The following is a 15,181-nucleotide window of genomic DNA, read 5'->3' as shown; positions in this document are numbered from 1 at the left end:
AACCAGTGGAACAAATTACCTTTGGAAGTTGTGGATGCCCCATCATTGGATGCCATTAAGAAATGACTAAAAAGCCATTTGTCAGAATTAGTATACGTCTCCTGCTTGAGCAGGGCATTGGAGTAGATGACTTCCAAAGTTCCTTCCAAGACTGTTATGTTATTCTGTCACAATTTATATTAGGACAATCTCAGTGGTGGGTTCCAGATCCTGTTGCAACCAGTACGGTGCAACGGGGCCCAGCGTCCACCATATGAATGTGCGCAGCGCCTGAACACATGCGCACAGCACGAACATGTGTTCTACCCTCCATTGCCGCCTCTGCGATGCTCCATTTGCTCGGTGGAGCGTTGCACAGGCACCATACATGCCATGCGCATGTGCAGAAGCGCCGAAGAGTTCAAATACCAGAAAGGACAACGGGCGGGCGGGTGGGCCCTCCAGAGCACCATACCAGAACAGTACCCGGTGCTCCGGGCAGGCAGCAGTACGCCCTTGCCAGGGCGTACCGCTTGCAACCCACCACTGGACTGTCTCACCATACTGGAAATAGAGAATTTAAGATAATCTTGAATGTAAAGAATTAAAACTGTTGATATTATGGCCATCTTCACCCTTTCTTTGATACCAAGCCACTGTTGATATATTTTCTTGGCTGAAATACTAGAAAATCTATAAGGCTTCAGCCAACATACAAAAATAGTGTCTACATTCAGCTGTTTTGGAAAGGCAGCTATTTCCACCTCTGCTCTTCGCCAAATTATTTGTTGACATAGTCACCATTAGATACATCAGTTGGTGAAACAGATATCTTAAACACAAGAGCTCCCTCTTGTGATTATATTACAACAGTCATGTTTTCTAAAATACTGCCTGCTAACAGGCCATCCTAGAAATCATATATGAAAAAATTAACAAGATATTGGCAGAGGTGGGTTGCTGCCAGTTTGGCCTGGATCAGGCAAACTGGTAGTAGTCGCGGCGGGAGGCTCCCTCCACCCTCACGGACACTTCTGCTCATGTGAGAGTGCCCAAACCAGTAGTAAAAAAATTAGCAACCTACCTTTGGATATTGAAATGTATATCTAACTTAATAGGATGCAAAAATTCATTCTGAGTTGGAATGTGAATGAGGACAAATTCATGGGGAGCATCAATAAAGCATTACCATGTGCAATAAATAATAAAACATTTATTTTCACAAAGTACCAAATTTGATTTCTTTTTTTCCTATTTCAAATTTTTCCATCCATAAATCAGTGCTCGGTATTCACTGAGAATCCTCATTCCTAAATGGTCTATCATCATAAAATTATGGAAAGCTTTGAAGAGACCTTGGAGACCAATCTCCTGCCTGCTGCAGAATTCACCATTATAGCATCTATGATAAATGGTCATCCAACCTCTCTTTAAACACACCCAGTAATGGACTCCTCTACTTCTCAACACATTCTGATTTAATTGTTGAATAACAGTTAACAATAGGATATGCTTCCTGATGTCCAATTGAAGTTTATTTCCTCTGTAATTTCAGCTCATTGTTTATTGTCCTGTCTTCTGAAGAATTCTGAACTATTCTGCCTTGTCTTCTAATTTCTCTTGAACATGACGTTATACATCTGTTTATATTACCTAAAACTGCTTTTGTTTTGGGGGGAATTGTATCACATTCTTGGCTCACGTTTACCTTGTGCTTCCCCAAAATACTAAGATCCTTTTTTACATGTGCCATTGTCAATATGGTCTCCTCATACTAAATTTCACATCTATGAATTTTTATGCTGGAAAAAAAATATTTATTTCATTGAAATTAATCTTGCTAGATTTTGCCATTGTTTTTTGCTTATCAGGTTCTTCCTGAACCATGATATTGTCCCGCTTACCCTGCCATGTGTGATATTTGCAAATTCGATAATCGTATTCTTTAAACCATCATTTAAATTATTTATAAATATGCTAAATATCACAGAGCCCAGATATTTCTTGCAGCTTGACATTAAGATATTGATGTTCTTGTTGACTGTGATCATTCAATTAGTTCTATCATCTAATGATAGTCTAGCCCAGGGATGTCAAACTCAGCATCCTTTGCAAACCTAAGTTCCTTTCTGACTTTCTTTACTGGTATGCCTGTTTAGCTATCATGTCTCAATTGCCATTTTATAAACATATCCCTTTTAATTCTCAGCTTCATCAAAATTTACTACGCATTCACAATTATTTCATAAACTATCTCATATTTTTCTCACTTTAGAATGGTGGTAACTGTACATCCAATATCTTATTTTTTAAGACATTTCTAACTTTCCTATAAAACCTAAAAGACTAGGCTAAGGATAGATCGTCATGAAAAAAATGCAGTTGCTAAGACAATGATTTGATGTTACGTTTCACTCAATCAACTCTTCTGTATTCCCTTAGACTTGAGAATTTTTGTCTATGGAATCCTATTAAGCACTTGGAAAAGTTTATTAAAACTGAATATTCTAAAATCTGATATGCATGTACAATTCTGCCACAATTTCTCTATTTGTAGTATCTTAAAGCAAAGGTAATATGGTATGTTCCCACTGCTTTTACCTCTTCAGCCAGTAGTTTTTTTTTATTTATTAGAATAAGAGCCAACTCTCCTGTTTCTCCTTTAAGAAACACATGAAAGACAAGAAACAAAATCAAGAAGACAAGAAATGGCTTTTGGGAACTGTATAGTCTTGGCTGAGTTGGTTTTCTAACAGATGTCTTCATAGTTGAAGCCCAAATGTTCTTAAATTTGCATTGTCCAGATCTCTTGCCTGGCTCTGCTGGTTACAATAATCCTACAGTAAAAGCCTTTCCTCCCCCCCCCCACATTTTTTTTGTATTCTTACCTATGCTCTCAATTAAACATTCATATTCAAACTTTGGGATATTAATACATGTGTCTACTTTCTTCACATATAATGCCAATCCTTCATCTGGGATATTATAGTAAATAACATATTTGTTAATCTTTGTATTTCACTCATGCATTCTATCTTGCCAGAATCCATCCATCCATCCATCCATCCATCCATCCTTCCTTCCTTCCTTCCTTCCCTCCCTCCTTCCTTCCTTCCTTCCCTCCCTCCTTCCTTCCTTCCTTCCTTCCTTCCTTCTCATAAACTGCCTATTTCAAATGCATGACTCCAGTTAGCAATAGCAATAGTAGTTAGACTTATATACCGCTTCATAGGGCTTTCAGCCCTCTCTAAGTGGGTATGACAGAGTCAGCATATTGCCCCCAACAACAATCCAGGTCCTCATTTTACCCACCTCGGAAGGATAGAAGGCTGAGTCAACCCTGAGCCGGTGAGATTTTAACAGCCGAACTGCAGAACTGCAGTCAGGTGAAGTAGCCTGCAGTGCTGCATTTAACCACTGCGACTAGCAATTATTAAAAGAAAGATAAAATATTTATTATGTACAACAGCCAAGATAAATTTAACACAACATGATTAATTGATTAACACATGATTAACACAACCATGATTGTTCTCCATACTCTGTGCAATTGTGTAGAAACAACTGGAAAGCTTAGTTTATCTATCCAGACCTAATATATCGGATGCCTCTGTATCTCACATACTCCTTTCAGTTGAATTTCCAGGACTTGGAGTTGCACTATTTTTAGAGTTTTCTTCTCCTTCCTCCCAAGGACTCAGTTTAAAGCCCTCTGAATCTGCTTTGCATGACATCCTCTAAAAACAATTTTCTCATTTTTTGTGAGATGCAGCCTACCTTTTGCAGAAATTGTTTGTTTTGGAAATACAACCCATTATCTTGTAATCCAAATATTGGGCCATCTGTGTTCTTAGTAGTTCATTTCAGTATTCTTCCGTCTTCCCAAGTCGTATCCTTCAACAGGAAGGAGTGAAAAAATACCATCTCTTTCACTTTCCTATCCAACACTTCATAATCCTTTGCTGCCCCTCCATTGCCTGTTTAACTGTGTAATTTGTTCCCTTGTGAATCAACAAAAAGGAATGTGTCAACAGGTGTTCAATCTTTGAAAGCTTTTCATCACATTCTAAATGTGTGCCCTAGGAAGGCAGCACGTTTTTCTGAGCGCATTATTCAGCCAACAGATTGTGCCTTCTCAGCAAGGAGACTCCAATCACCACCCCCACTACTTCCTGTTCTTCAGGACAGAAGTGGGAATTTTTCCCTTATGGACAGACAGTATTGTCTTCTTTCTAAGTCCCTGAGGTTTGGCTGTTGCTGTTTTTCCAACAATAGGAACAGGGACAAAGATTATGGAATTCCAATTTATTATTATGGAATAGCAATTTCATTGCAAGTTCCTCCATTTCTCTGGCCTCTTTATCTCCTAAATTCCAGGAGGTTTCTTGGTAATTCTGCCCATGTACAAGTGCTTCCCATCTCTGTTCCAAAAATGTTGAGGCTTCTCCCATCATAATTTGCTATTAATTTGGGGATGAAGGAGGATTACTGTCCTCTTGTGTGGCTATTATAGTTTTACCTCACAACTGCATTTGGTCAATATCCATAAATGAGGAATCCATCACAATGTTACATCAGATTGCTATGTCATGTGAACTATTGCTGAGAAGGGGCTCTTTCCCTTCCAGACCTCTTCGATCAGATATATCTCTCATCCTCAACTGCTGCCCCCACTCTAAATTCCACTCAGGCCTGCATTCAAAAGAGGACATTGCGAAACAGCTTCTTTTTTTGTAAGGCTCACACAGTTGCTTTGAAAGCTATTCTCTGTTGTTTGGATATGGGACAATATAGGTCAGAGATGGCATTCAGCAGGTTCTGACCAGTTCTGGAGAACCGGTAGCAGAAATTTTGAGTAGTTCAAAGAACTGGTAAATACCACCTCTGACTGGCCCTGCCCCCATCTATTCTCTGCCTCCTGAGTCCCAGCTGATCAGGAAAAAATTGGGATTTTGCAGAAACCTTCCCCTGGAGTGGGGAGGGAATGGAGATTTTACAGTATCCTTCCCCTGCCATGCCTAAGCCATACACACCAAGCCATGCCACGCCCACCAAGCCACACCCACAGAACTGGTAGTAAAAAAAAATGAATCTCACCACTGAAATAGGTGATATAGGTGCTATGTAAATGTCCTTTTGGAAGCTTCTCTTTAGAATAGTCTTGAATAGTCTTATATCCAGTATTCTTGACTGTTAATAGAACATCTGCTCAGAATCTTGGTTTATGTTTTCTTTGGTTTTTGTGTATGTCATTTTATTTATTGGGAGAGAGGGTTGTTCTTCCATAATTGAACATCTGATGGCACCCTTGAGCCAGGGGTGGGTTCTGGCAGCCACTACTGCCGGTTCGCTCATTTGTATGCTATGCATGTGTGTGCTTAATGCGCATTATGCATGCATGCACAGTGCAATTAAAATTGCATTCACAGAACTAAAAAACAAGATGGTGGTGCCTATGGCGCCGCCCGGAGAACCAGTTTGGGGGCATGGCAGGCCGGGGTTGCTGCCAGTTCCAGTGACCTAAGCCGCCAAACCACTACTGGTTTGGCCGAACTGGTCTGAACCGGTAGGAATCCACCACTGCCCTAAGCACATCTCCACCTCCAATTATTTCCTATCATTTAATAGCGAACTATAGAGGGTCTGGAATAATTCCTTGGCAGTTCAGAGATAAACAGATCAATAATAATACCTCAACTCCATAGACTACATCTTTTTTCTCATATTTCCCCCTTTCCTATTTTTTTCTCCCACAGAGCTGGAAACTATTTTATATTTTCTACCGAGCCATTGCTTAAACATTGTTGGCTCATTTTAAAAAAAAAAATTCTTATTTTATTCAGGAGGTGAACATGATTAACCCCTCTCCACAAAATAAAGTTGATAACAGTTTTGAAGTTCATGTTCACCCTGAATGCTGTTTACTTCTTAATAGATGCTGGCAAAGGTACTGCAATTATTCCAGAAAAACATGATATACAGTACAGTATGTCATTCCTTGGCAGATAGCCTTATTAATCATTTAGGAATCTCTCTCTCTGTTTCACTAATATTAGGTATGCTCCATAAACTGACTTCAGCAATAGATAAAGTGAGTAATATTAAGGCAAAATTTCAAATATTGGGAAGAAAATGAAAGTACTTATTTATGATTCACTCATTTTCTTTACAGGCCAATTTGGCACTTGCTCCAACTTCTATGCTGCCAGGAGCTTCTCCTAAAAGCCCTGGACTAAAGGCAATGGTGTCTCCTTTTAACAGTCCACCTGTCACCCCTGTCAGCCCAAAGACTCATTTAAGTATACCTGATGAATCTCCTGTTAGTTTTGAACAACCACCAGAAGGCACTCATCTTCAGTTTTATAATAAGGTAAGATATAGGCTGATCACCATAATATTGACAATTTAAAGATGAAAAGGAAAGGAAGAAGTCAGGGGGGAAGGAGGTCTCTCAAACTGTTGTACCCTACGCTAAAAACATGAATATGAAATAAAATGAGTCAATGAACAGCTATAGCAGTTTTCAAAAAGACCACAAAGAATTTTCATCAAGTAACAGTTAACTAATTGAAGTAAATGAGTAATTATTTTTAAAGAAAAATGTCAATGTCATTTGACTGAAATATTAATTTTATTTCATGAATTTTATAACAGTACTGTAATAAGTACATGACATAGTTTTGATTTTTTTAAAAGTTCTCTTGAAGTACATGTGATGTTCCTAGTATAAAGTAGCTTCCTGAATTCTGTCCTGAGAACCTTTTTAAGAGAAGGAAATGTTAGAATATCATTTTTTTATTGTTAGGCAAATTATAGCCATATAGAACAACATTCCTCAGATTTGAATATGTGGAATTCCCATTTAGCTTAATGTATATATGATTGTGAGACTGAAATTTCTTTAAATGTACCACTTCCTTTAACTTGCTATCATTACATGAATCAATATATACCGGTACTTGCAACACTAACATATTTTTCTTTTTTGTTCACTTTTCTCCCCAGCTCCTATTGCTAACCATCTAGCTTTCCTTGGGGTTCCTTTCAGATGATCTAATTTTATTTTTTTGTGACTCCCTACGCTCACTAGCCTTCCATACCTGATAGTTCTACATAGATTCCTCTATTCTTAAGCATCTCTAAATGACTTGTCTGTGGCCTGTCTTTTGACTACCTGAAACTGATATTGGATTTTAATCTATCTGCTCCTTCATGCATGCTTACTTTGACGAATGATCCTACAGATGATCTTTCTATTTAAACTCTAGATTGGCCAAAGTAACCAAATCTCTAGATTCATGACAATATCAACTGCATGGATGGAACAAAATAAGATAAGCTTTAAATAAAGGAGAGAAAGTTATTGATTTCTTAAAGAAATATCAACTCATATAGGAAAGTATTGCCTTTGGGTCACATCCTTTTCTCCTTTTATCAGTAATACCATATCTCAATTCATTTACTGTTTCCACTCTTCCACCCAAAACCATTGTTTTGGTGAATGAATATAGAAAATTTGGGAGCTTCTGCCCAATGTTTGTGTTTTAAAAATAATTAATTTTAAAATCTGGTAGATTTTAAATAACCACATTTATCATCATCATAAAGTTGGTGATCTATACATTGAAGGAGACCAGAAGATCATATTTCTTATCCACAAAAACCACATTGGCCAAAGTAATTGTAACATGCTAGTTGGCACTGAAAAAATAGAATACTATTTCACTTTTCTGCTAAGTAACAATCCTATGTTCTTCGGTGTGAAAGAAATGGTAATGCCAAAATTTAATCTTATGAAGAATAACTAAGTGTCCAGGAATGAATGCAGTTCTGTTGGTTGTTTTTAATGATGTCTGGTCTGGGTCATGTTCTTATTTCAATCACAGCTTTATCCACTTTCAGGTAAGGACACGAGGATCAATAAAGCGCAGACCTCCATCTAGAAGGTTTCGAAAATCACAGTCAGAATATGGAGATGACCTAGATTTAGGAGGGACAGTTTTACCTCAGGAAAATGGTTCCCAAACTGAGGAGAAGGAGGAAGTGGATGTATTTATGGACAATAATAAATGTATGAAATCCTCATCTGCCCCGGTGGATGGCATAGACCATCAGAAGAAAAAAAATCAAGTAGCTTCTAATGAAAAATTGCCATCAGATCTACAATCTAGTGGAACAGAGAAAGAAGTGGATACAGAAAAAGTAACAAAATTCAAAGAGAGCCAGGAAGACAAGACACAGAAGAATCTTTCAGAGGAGAGACCAAGTAAGACTGTGAACAATGAGAAAGGGAAGAATACAGATACTGATACTACAGAAGATACCAAAAGAAAACCACAGAACTGTAATGCTTCCAACATGGAAAACACTTATAAAGAAAAGAGGGAGGAAAAAATAAATGGAAGTGAAGATTCACATCATGAATCAAGCATACAAGATACTGGGACTTCACAACCTACTGCAAATATGAAACTATTCTGAACTCCAGGATATGGTGCTAATATAATTACTAAGCAAATGATAAATGGAAAGCCAATTTATTAGAGTTCCTTTTGCAATACTTGCTTATAAACTATTTCTAGTTTATAATAGCTTATAAAGAAATAAACTATTTCTTTAAAGAAGACACCAAAGAAACCTGAATTATTACTTTCTGCTGGAAATTCGTAAGCTTTTGTTGAGACAAATCAGAACATCTGTGATGGAAAGCAGCCTTACCAAGCTCCTTAAGGTTCTCAAAACGTGGGGATAGGCCAAAAGCATGTTTTGGATATTGTCTATTGAATTTCAACAGTTGCTGAGTGTTTTTTTTTAATGGAAAGGACTATAATCCATATTAATTACACTTTCTGATTAAAGTTGACATTTCCAAACCATTTCTGGCCTATGAGCTATAATTATACTGCATACATATCCATTATACAGTCAGCTCAGAAGCATCAAAACTCAGTCTCTTCTGGTTTGCTTAGTAGCTGTGGGATAATTTGTATATGTGACAAAGAAACAAAGCAAAACAAAACAAAACACAACACTGATTTTCTACAACATTTCATATTTTTTGAGATTTTCTGAGTTTGATATTAAGCACAGGAGTAAGCTATGACTGGATTCAGCAAAATAGTAGATAGAGTTAGCCACAAGATTGCTAAGCCATTGTGATAAATAGGCCATGTCTTATGGTTTAACATGTGCAAACTCAGTTAAATGACTTATTTAGCAAAGAATAGTGAAACCATAGCTTCACATGATACATATATTAAATTTGTGGATATTTTTATACATGAATGTTACATTAAGTTTGAACTATTGTGCTATTTATCTAAGTCCTTTGGTTATTGTTCATATTTTTTTTAAAAGGAAAAGAGTTACTTATAATATACATGACAGATCTTCTGATGTGTTTTAAAAAAATCTATTACTGAATTGGCAAGCAATAACATCTTTCAATTTCATTTGTCAAAATAACCTGCATCTTGAAAAGTCTGCTATTCTCTTTAAGAAGCCAGTTATAGCAATTGCTTAAGTAGACATTTCCAATTATTTTAGGAAGTAGGAATAGAATAGAAATAAAAATAGGAAACACCAAACCATGCCCACATTAGATAGACATGTTTTAGAAATACAACTCCTAGTCAAACATGGGATGGGACATTATAAGTAATAATGGCTGAAATATCAAATGGGGAGAAAACATATAATCAAATTAGGAAGCAACAAGCTGAATACACCTACATTTGCTATTCAACTATGCATTGCTGAACTTCGTACAGTTCTGCTTGGGTTGACTGAAGAATGAAAGCATACACCTATCAGTATGAATAAAATAAATGTAACTATCTGAAAGGACTTAATCCTAGGTCTACAAATATTGCTTATACATTATAGGTATCACTGACAAGTGAGCATGGTTCACGGCAGTGTTATTTTGCACATTGTGCTGGTCAGCTATAGAATAGTTCTGCATCTTAATGATCTAAAGAGAGCATAGCATCATTTTCTGAATGGAGGGAAAATCAGGTACTGCAGCTAGAAGCAAGATTTAAGAAATAATTTTCCCAAACTGTGATTTGCAGATGTTCTTTTAAAAATCAGAATGGCTACTGGCTAAAGGAGCCAGACAATTTTTGTTTGTTTTCTTCACATGGCTAAAGTCTCAGTATTATCACAGTGCATGGTGCTGATCTCAGAAGATCGCACACTGTAGACTATTATCTCTTCCAAAAAGCTATCTTCAAAGCAAAAATATGAACTAGTTTCAAAAATAATCATAACATTTCACGAAATAATATGATATATGAAACAATTTTGCAATCAAAGTTGCCCATTTACCATATACTAAATGGCCAGTTTAATTCTGTGAATTTCTCAAGTAGGCATGAAGGAGATAATGGATTCTTGTTGATTGTATAATTAAACTGGTATGTACTGCTTTTTGGTTGCCATAGATAATAGTAATTTTATATAAATATTTATGTAATCTATGCACATGCCATTCTGCAAAATGAATTTTCTTATGTAATTTTGATTTGTGTAAAATGTGTTTGTTAAACCTAAAAGCTATTGTGCATTCATTTATTATTTGATTCAGACAGTTAACATTTCCATACAGGTTGTTTTTGTCCCTTCCTCATACAGCAAAGATGCATCCCATGTTTGTTGATGATCTATTGCTTTGATCATTGCTTTTGTAGAAAAATAGCTAGAGATGGAGTGACTGGGATTTTTTTCTTGGATTTTCATAATTTATGCACTGTTAGCTATGCCTCGGCAAAATCATGAAACTGAAGAACACTGTAATAATTTTTGTATTTGTTTTACTAAACCATCTGAGTTACAGTATTAAAAACTTATGGGTTGCCCATCACATGTCCTGGATTAAACTAAAAAAACTATATATCCTATCCTTGATTTACTGCAGAAATCACGATATTTATATGAAGATTTAGAAAAGTTATTAGTGCAGTGTAGCGTAGTGTAGTGTAGCCTTGATTCACATGCTAAATCCAGAAAGAATCTAATTGTCAAAACATTTGGAAAAGTTTATTTAGAAAATTATTTGGAGATTCCAGGAGATAATACTAAAATGTTGTTATTAGGGTGATCTCACTTAGTTTGCATATTTCTTGAGATTAGTATCCAATTCCTGAATTACTGAGTTTTTTTCACAGGATCTTAAATTTCAAATATACTATATAATGAGGACATTATCTTTTAATGAAGTAAAAAAATCTAAATCTATCCTTTAATTGGTGCTACTATTGGTCCATATTTGTTCAATATATTCACTTATTTAATATTTCTCCTTACCGGAAAGCATTCTGTTCTCAGGAACATCCGTAAAGTACAGATAACCATTGTTTTGTTGTCACATAAAATCTATTAAATAGTATTGTTTATTGAATCATGAGTCACAAATATATGCACATGAATTGTGTATTTTCACTTGATATCAATGTAAAAGAGAAACACATTTTTTAATGTAGGAGTGGTAGTGCTGTTAAGTATACATCACTCTGACTATTTATTCATCGACATTTTATTTGTGTTGGGAATATTTTATTTATTTATTCTTCAGATTTTTATCCTGCCTTTATTATTCTGTAAGCCAGTGGTCCCCAACCCCCGGTCTGTGGACCGGTGCTGGGCCGTGGAGTACCTGGCACCGGGCTGCGCAGCGGCCGGGGGCCATGATCGCTGCAGCGGCCGGGGGCCATGATCACTGCAGCGCAAAGGCTCCTGGGCCGTGCGCAAAAGCTCCTGGGCCGTGCGCAAAGGCTCCAGGGAAGAGAGCCCCGCGCTGGTACGCACGTGATATATAAACAATGTGTCGTCGCGAACAACGCCCCCCCACCCCTGCGCGCGCTCAGCGGGCCACGGTAAAATTATCAAAGGCTGACTGGTCCGCAGCGATAAAAAGGTTGGGGACCACTGCTGTAAGCAACTCAAGGTGATGAATACACCTAACATACCTAACATTTCTTCCTCCTATTTTTCCCACAAAAACTCTGTGAGGTGAGATGGGCTAAGTGCAGGTGACTTACCAAAGTCACCCAGCTGCCTTCATGTTTAAGATAGGATTAGAAAAAAAAAGATTCTCCTACTTTCTGACCCAGGTCTCTACTAATGGTGGAGACAATTGCTTTATTTAGTTATCAAAATTAAAGTAAATAAAATAATGTATGGCACTGAAATTGCAGCACTGATTTTGAAACAGAATTATGTACAAATGATAAGAATGTGTTTGTTAAATTTATAAATGGTATTGAAATTTGAAACAGAAGAACAAGTTAAGGAATGTGTGATAAAGTCTACTAAGTATACAGATGGAAAGATGGGAAATATGTGGTTGAAAGAAATGAGATTTACATTGTTATAAACTTAAAGACAATTTTTATAAAATGATGTACCATGGGTATACAGTATGACTCCATAAAAATTATCTAAAATGTATCAATACTTTAAATGTGTGTTGGAGATGTGAACAAAAAAAGGCTGAACAAAAAAAAGCTTTAAAAATTAGATTCAACTAATCTAGAGGATTAACAACTCACAGGATTTTTGTGGGGAAAACAGGAGGAAAGTATGCTGGATATGCCTTGAATTATTTGTAAAAATAACACAGGCAGGATACAAATAAATAAATAAAATATTCAAATGAAATTAGAAATTTTCTTCTTCAGAGTGATGGTTATTTGGAAAAAAAGTTATAGAACGTTATTTTTATATATAACTTTAGCAAGATATTTTTTATGCACAAAGTTGGAAAGATTTGGTAATATCTACAATAGATGAATGGTTGGTGAAGATGGCAGAACTTGCATATAAATAGATTTATGACATAGTTTTGAAGATTAGATAAGAGAAAGAAGAGTGATAATGTAATTTTAGAGAGGGGTCAATAATTGTACTTATAAATGCTGTAAATAATCAGAACTCACTTTATATCTTTCCAATTTTTTGTAACTTTCTCTTTTTGCACCTTTGTTTTTTTTCCCTTTTCTTCAGTCTGTTTTAGTCTGTTTTAGTTTGTATTCTTGTGTTTAAATTTATACTATCTATCTATCTATCTATCTATCTATCTATCTATCTATCTATCCTCTCTCTCTCTCTCTCTCTCCCCCTCCCTCCCTCCCTCCCTCCCTCCCTCCAGATTTAACAAGAACAGTGACTCCAAAGCTGGGAGAAAACTGCCTAATCTTAGATCTTTATTGATTAGGTTTTCACAATATGTTGCCCTTCAAATGCTCTGAACTATAATACCCATCAACCAGTAGGTTGTCAGTTTCCTTGCAGATATCTTTGGATGTTAATTCATTTCTGCAGCTGCCAAAATATAAAGAAATGTAATAATCTATTATTTTGATGGAAACATTTTATGGAAAACCCACTTATTCTGCCTCCAGTTGTAAATTCGGTGCTATCACTGTATCGTTTTTGGTTTATGTTATTATCTTTCCATATTTCATTTGAACAATCTGGTTGGGTAAAGGAGCAGTGAATTACTTAACAGGACATGTCTCTGGCATTTGTGTTTCAATTAAATTGTTATGTTTTGCAGCAAAATAACAAAACTTGTAGTATCCTAAACTAACACCAAGTCCATCAAATCCATGAACTGTTTTCAACAGCTAGATTTATCTAAACACACTTAGATTAAATGGCTATGAGATGAATGATGTGTGATCATTCACTAATAGTTTAAACATGTGAAAAGTAAGCATGGTCTTTCATACTATCACTTCTAACTGATTACACAAAAATCTACAATGTTTATGTTAAAAGCTGTGATGGGACAGAAACTACTATATCCAATGAGATGAAAGAAAACTACCATTTTCTCAATGATATCAAAGCCTCATCAACAATTGTGTGCTCCATAGACAATAATTCTCACAAAATGCAGTTTGGCTGGTGTTTATTGATGTTGCTTCAAGCTATCTGAAAAACATGGTATTGGGGAATGCTGATGGAGAGTTTTGAGTAAAAGCAGAGTTGCTATACCTCAGAGTAAAAGAAGCATGTCTAGGACACTCATCTTCCTGTTCATATGGATGTCTGGATTTGTCCACTGGGATGTACAGATTTGTGCTGAGCAAAGTTGTGCTGATCATATACATTTTACAGACCATGAAAATAGAGATTTCTGGGGGGGAAAACGTCTACATTCAAAATAAATGAATAATATGCTCTTTTAAACGCTTCTTATGGTCTGAAAAAGCTAAAAGTGATGCATATTAAGTGTTATATTCTATCCTCTCAGGTGCATGTATCTAACTCATCCCTCCACTCTTCACCCCTCCTGTACTTTATCTTAGAAAACTCTGCAAAAAGTCAGGAGTCAATGAAGTTTTTTTCCAGGATCTTTTACTTATTGTCATGTCTGAGGCACAGGACCCCTAGACAAATTGACTTGAAAACTTTATTATTTAGAAAGAAGAGGGTAATCAGTTGGAGAGAACTTTGCAGGAAAAAATGGAAAGAGGGAAGGGAGGGGGAAATGAAATGAAAGAGGAATGGGAAGGAAAAGAAAGGAGGAAGGAAAGAGGGAAGGGCAGGGAGAGAAATAAAAGGGAGAAGAAAGAGGGAAGGAAAGAGGGAAGGGAAGGGAAGAGGGAAAGAGGGAAGGGAAGAGGAAAGGAAAAAGATAAGGAAAGAGGAAGGGGAAGAGAGAAGGGAAAGGGAAAGGAAATGGAAGAGGGAAGGGAAGGAAAAGAAAGGAAAGCAAAAGGGAAAGAAATAAAAGGGGGAAGGAAAGGGGGAAGGGAAGAGAAGAGGAGAGGGAAGGAAGGAGGAAAGGGAAGGGCTTGCCAAAATTAACTTCATAAAGCTTATCGTCTCATTCCTACCCTGCATTTACTATAAGCTATGTCAAAGAGGACTTCTGAAGAAAGAAAGAAGTAAATCCCCCCCCCCTCGAGAGCCAAGTGGTATAGTCTTCCTCCCAGCAGGCTAAAGCGTCTTCGGGGACTGAGTAAAAATGGAAAAGGTTCTCCGTGAGGTGGGGGGGCGCTAACGGCAGATCTTTCAGGCAGCCGAGAAGCGAATTCAAACGCCACGGCGAGTAGTACTGAACGTGGAGCCATTTCCCCAAAAGAATAAACGCAGCAGCGCTAACGGAGCAGCCAACCCTTGGGAGACTGCGCAGTAGAAGAGGGGCGGGATAAAAGTGAAGAAGCCAGCCGAGGAGCGTTTCACTGAGAGC

The 15,181-nt window shown here is 36.9% G+C and overlaps 1 protein-coding gene across 1 annotated transcript in view; it reads left to right on the top strand.

The window, feature by feature from the left end:
- Positions 1–10,873, top strand: part of RCSD1 (RCSD domain containing 1) — a 38,820-nt gene extending 27,947 nt beyond the window's left edge. The window contains exons 5-6 of the mRNA XM_032220296.1: positions 6,146–6,349; positions 7,882–10,873. Of these exons, the coding sequence (XP_032076187.1) occupies positions 6,146–6,349; positions 7,882–8,460 (783 nt within the window). The 3' untranslated portion in view covers positions 8,461–10,873. The remainder of the gene's footprint in view (positions 1–6,145; positions 6,350–7,881) is intronic.
- Positions 10,874–15,181: the final 4,308 nt, after the last annotated feature.

The sequence above is a fragment of the Thamnophis elegans genome, chromosome 6, assembly GCF_009769535.1.
Source record: "Thamnophis elegans isolate rThaEle1 chromosome 6, rThaEle1.pri, whole genome shotgun sequence".
Classification (NCBI taxonomy): Eukaryota; Metazoa; Chordata; class Lepidosauria; order Squamata; family Colubridae; genus Thamnophis; species Thamnophis elegans.
The sequence above is the reverse complement of the archived record's forward strand: the minus strand, read 5'-3'. Positions and strand labels throughout refer to the sequence as shown.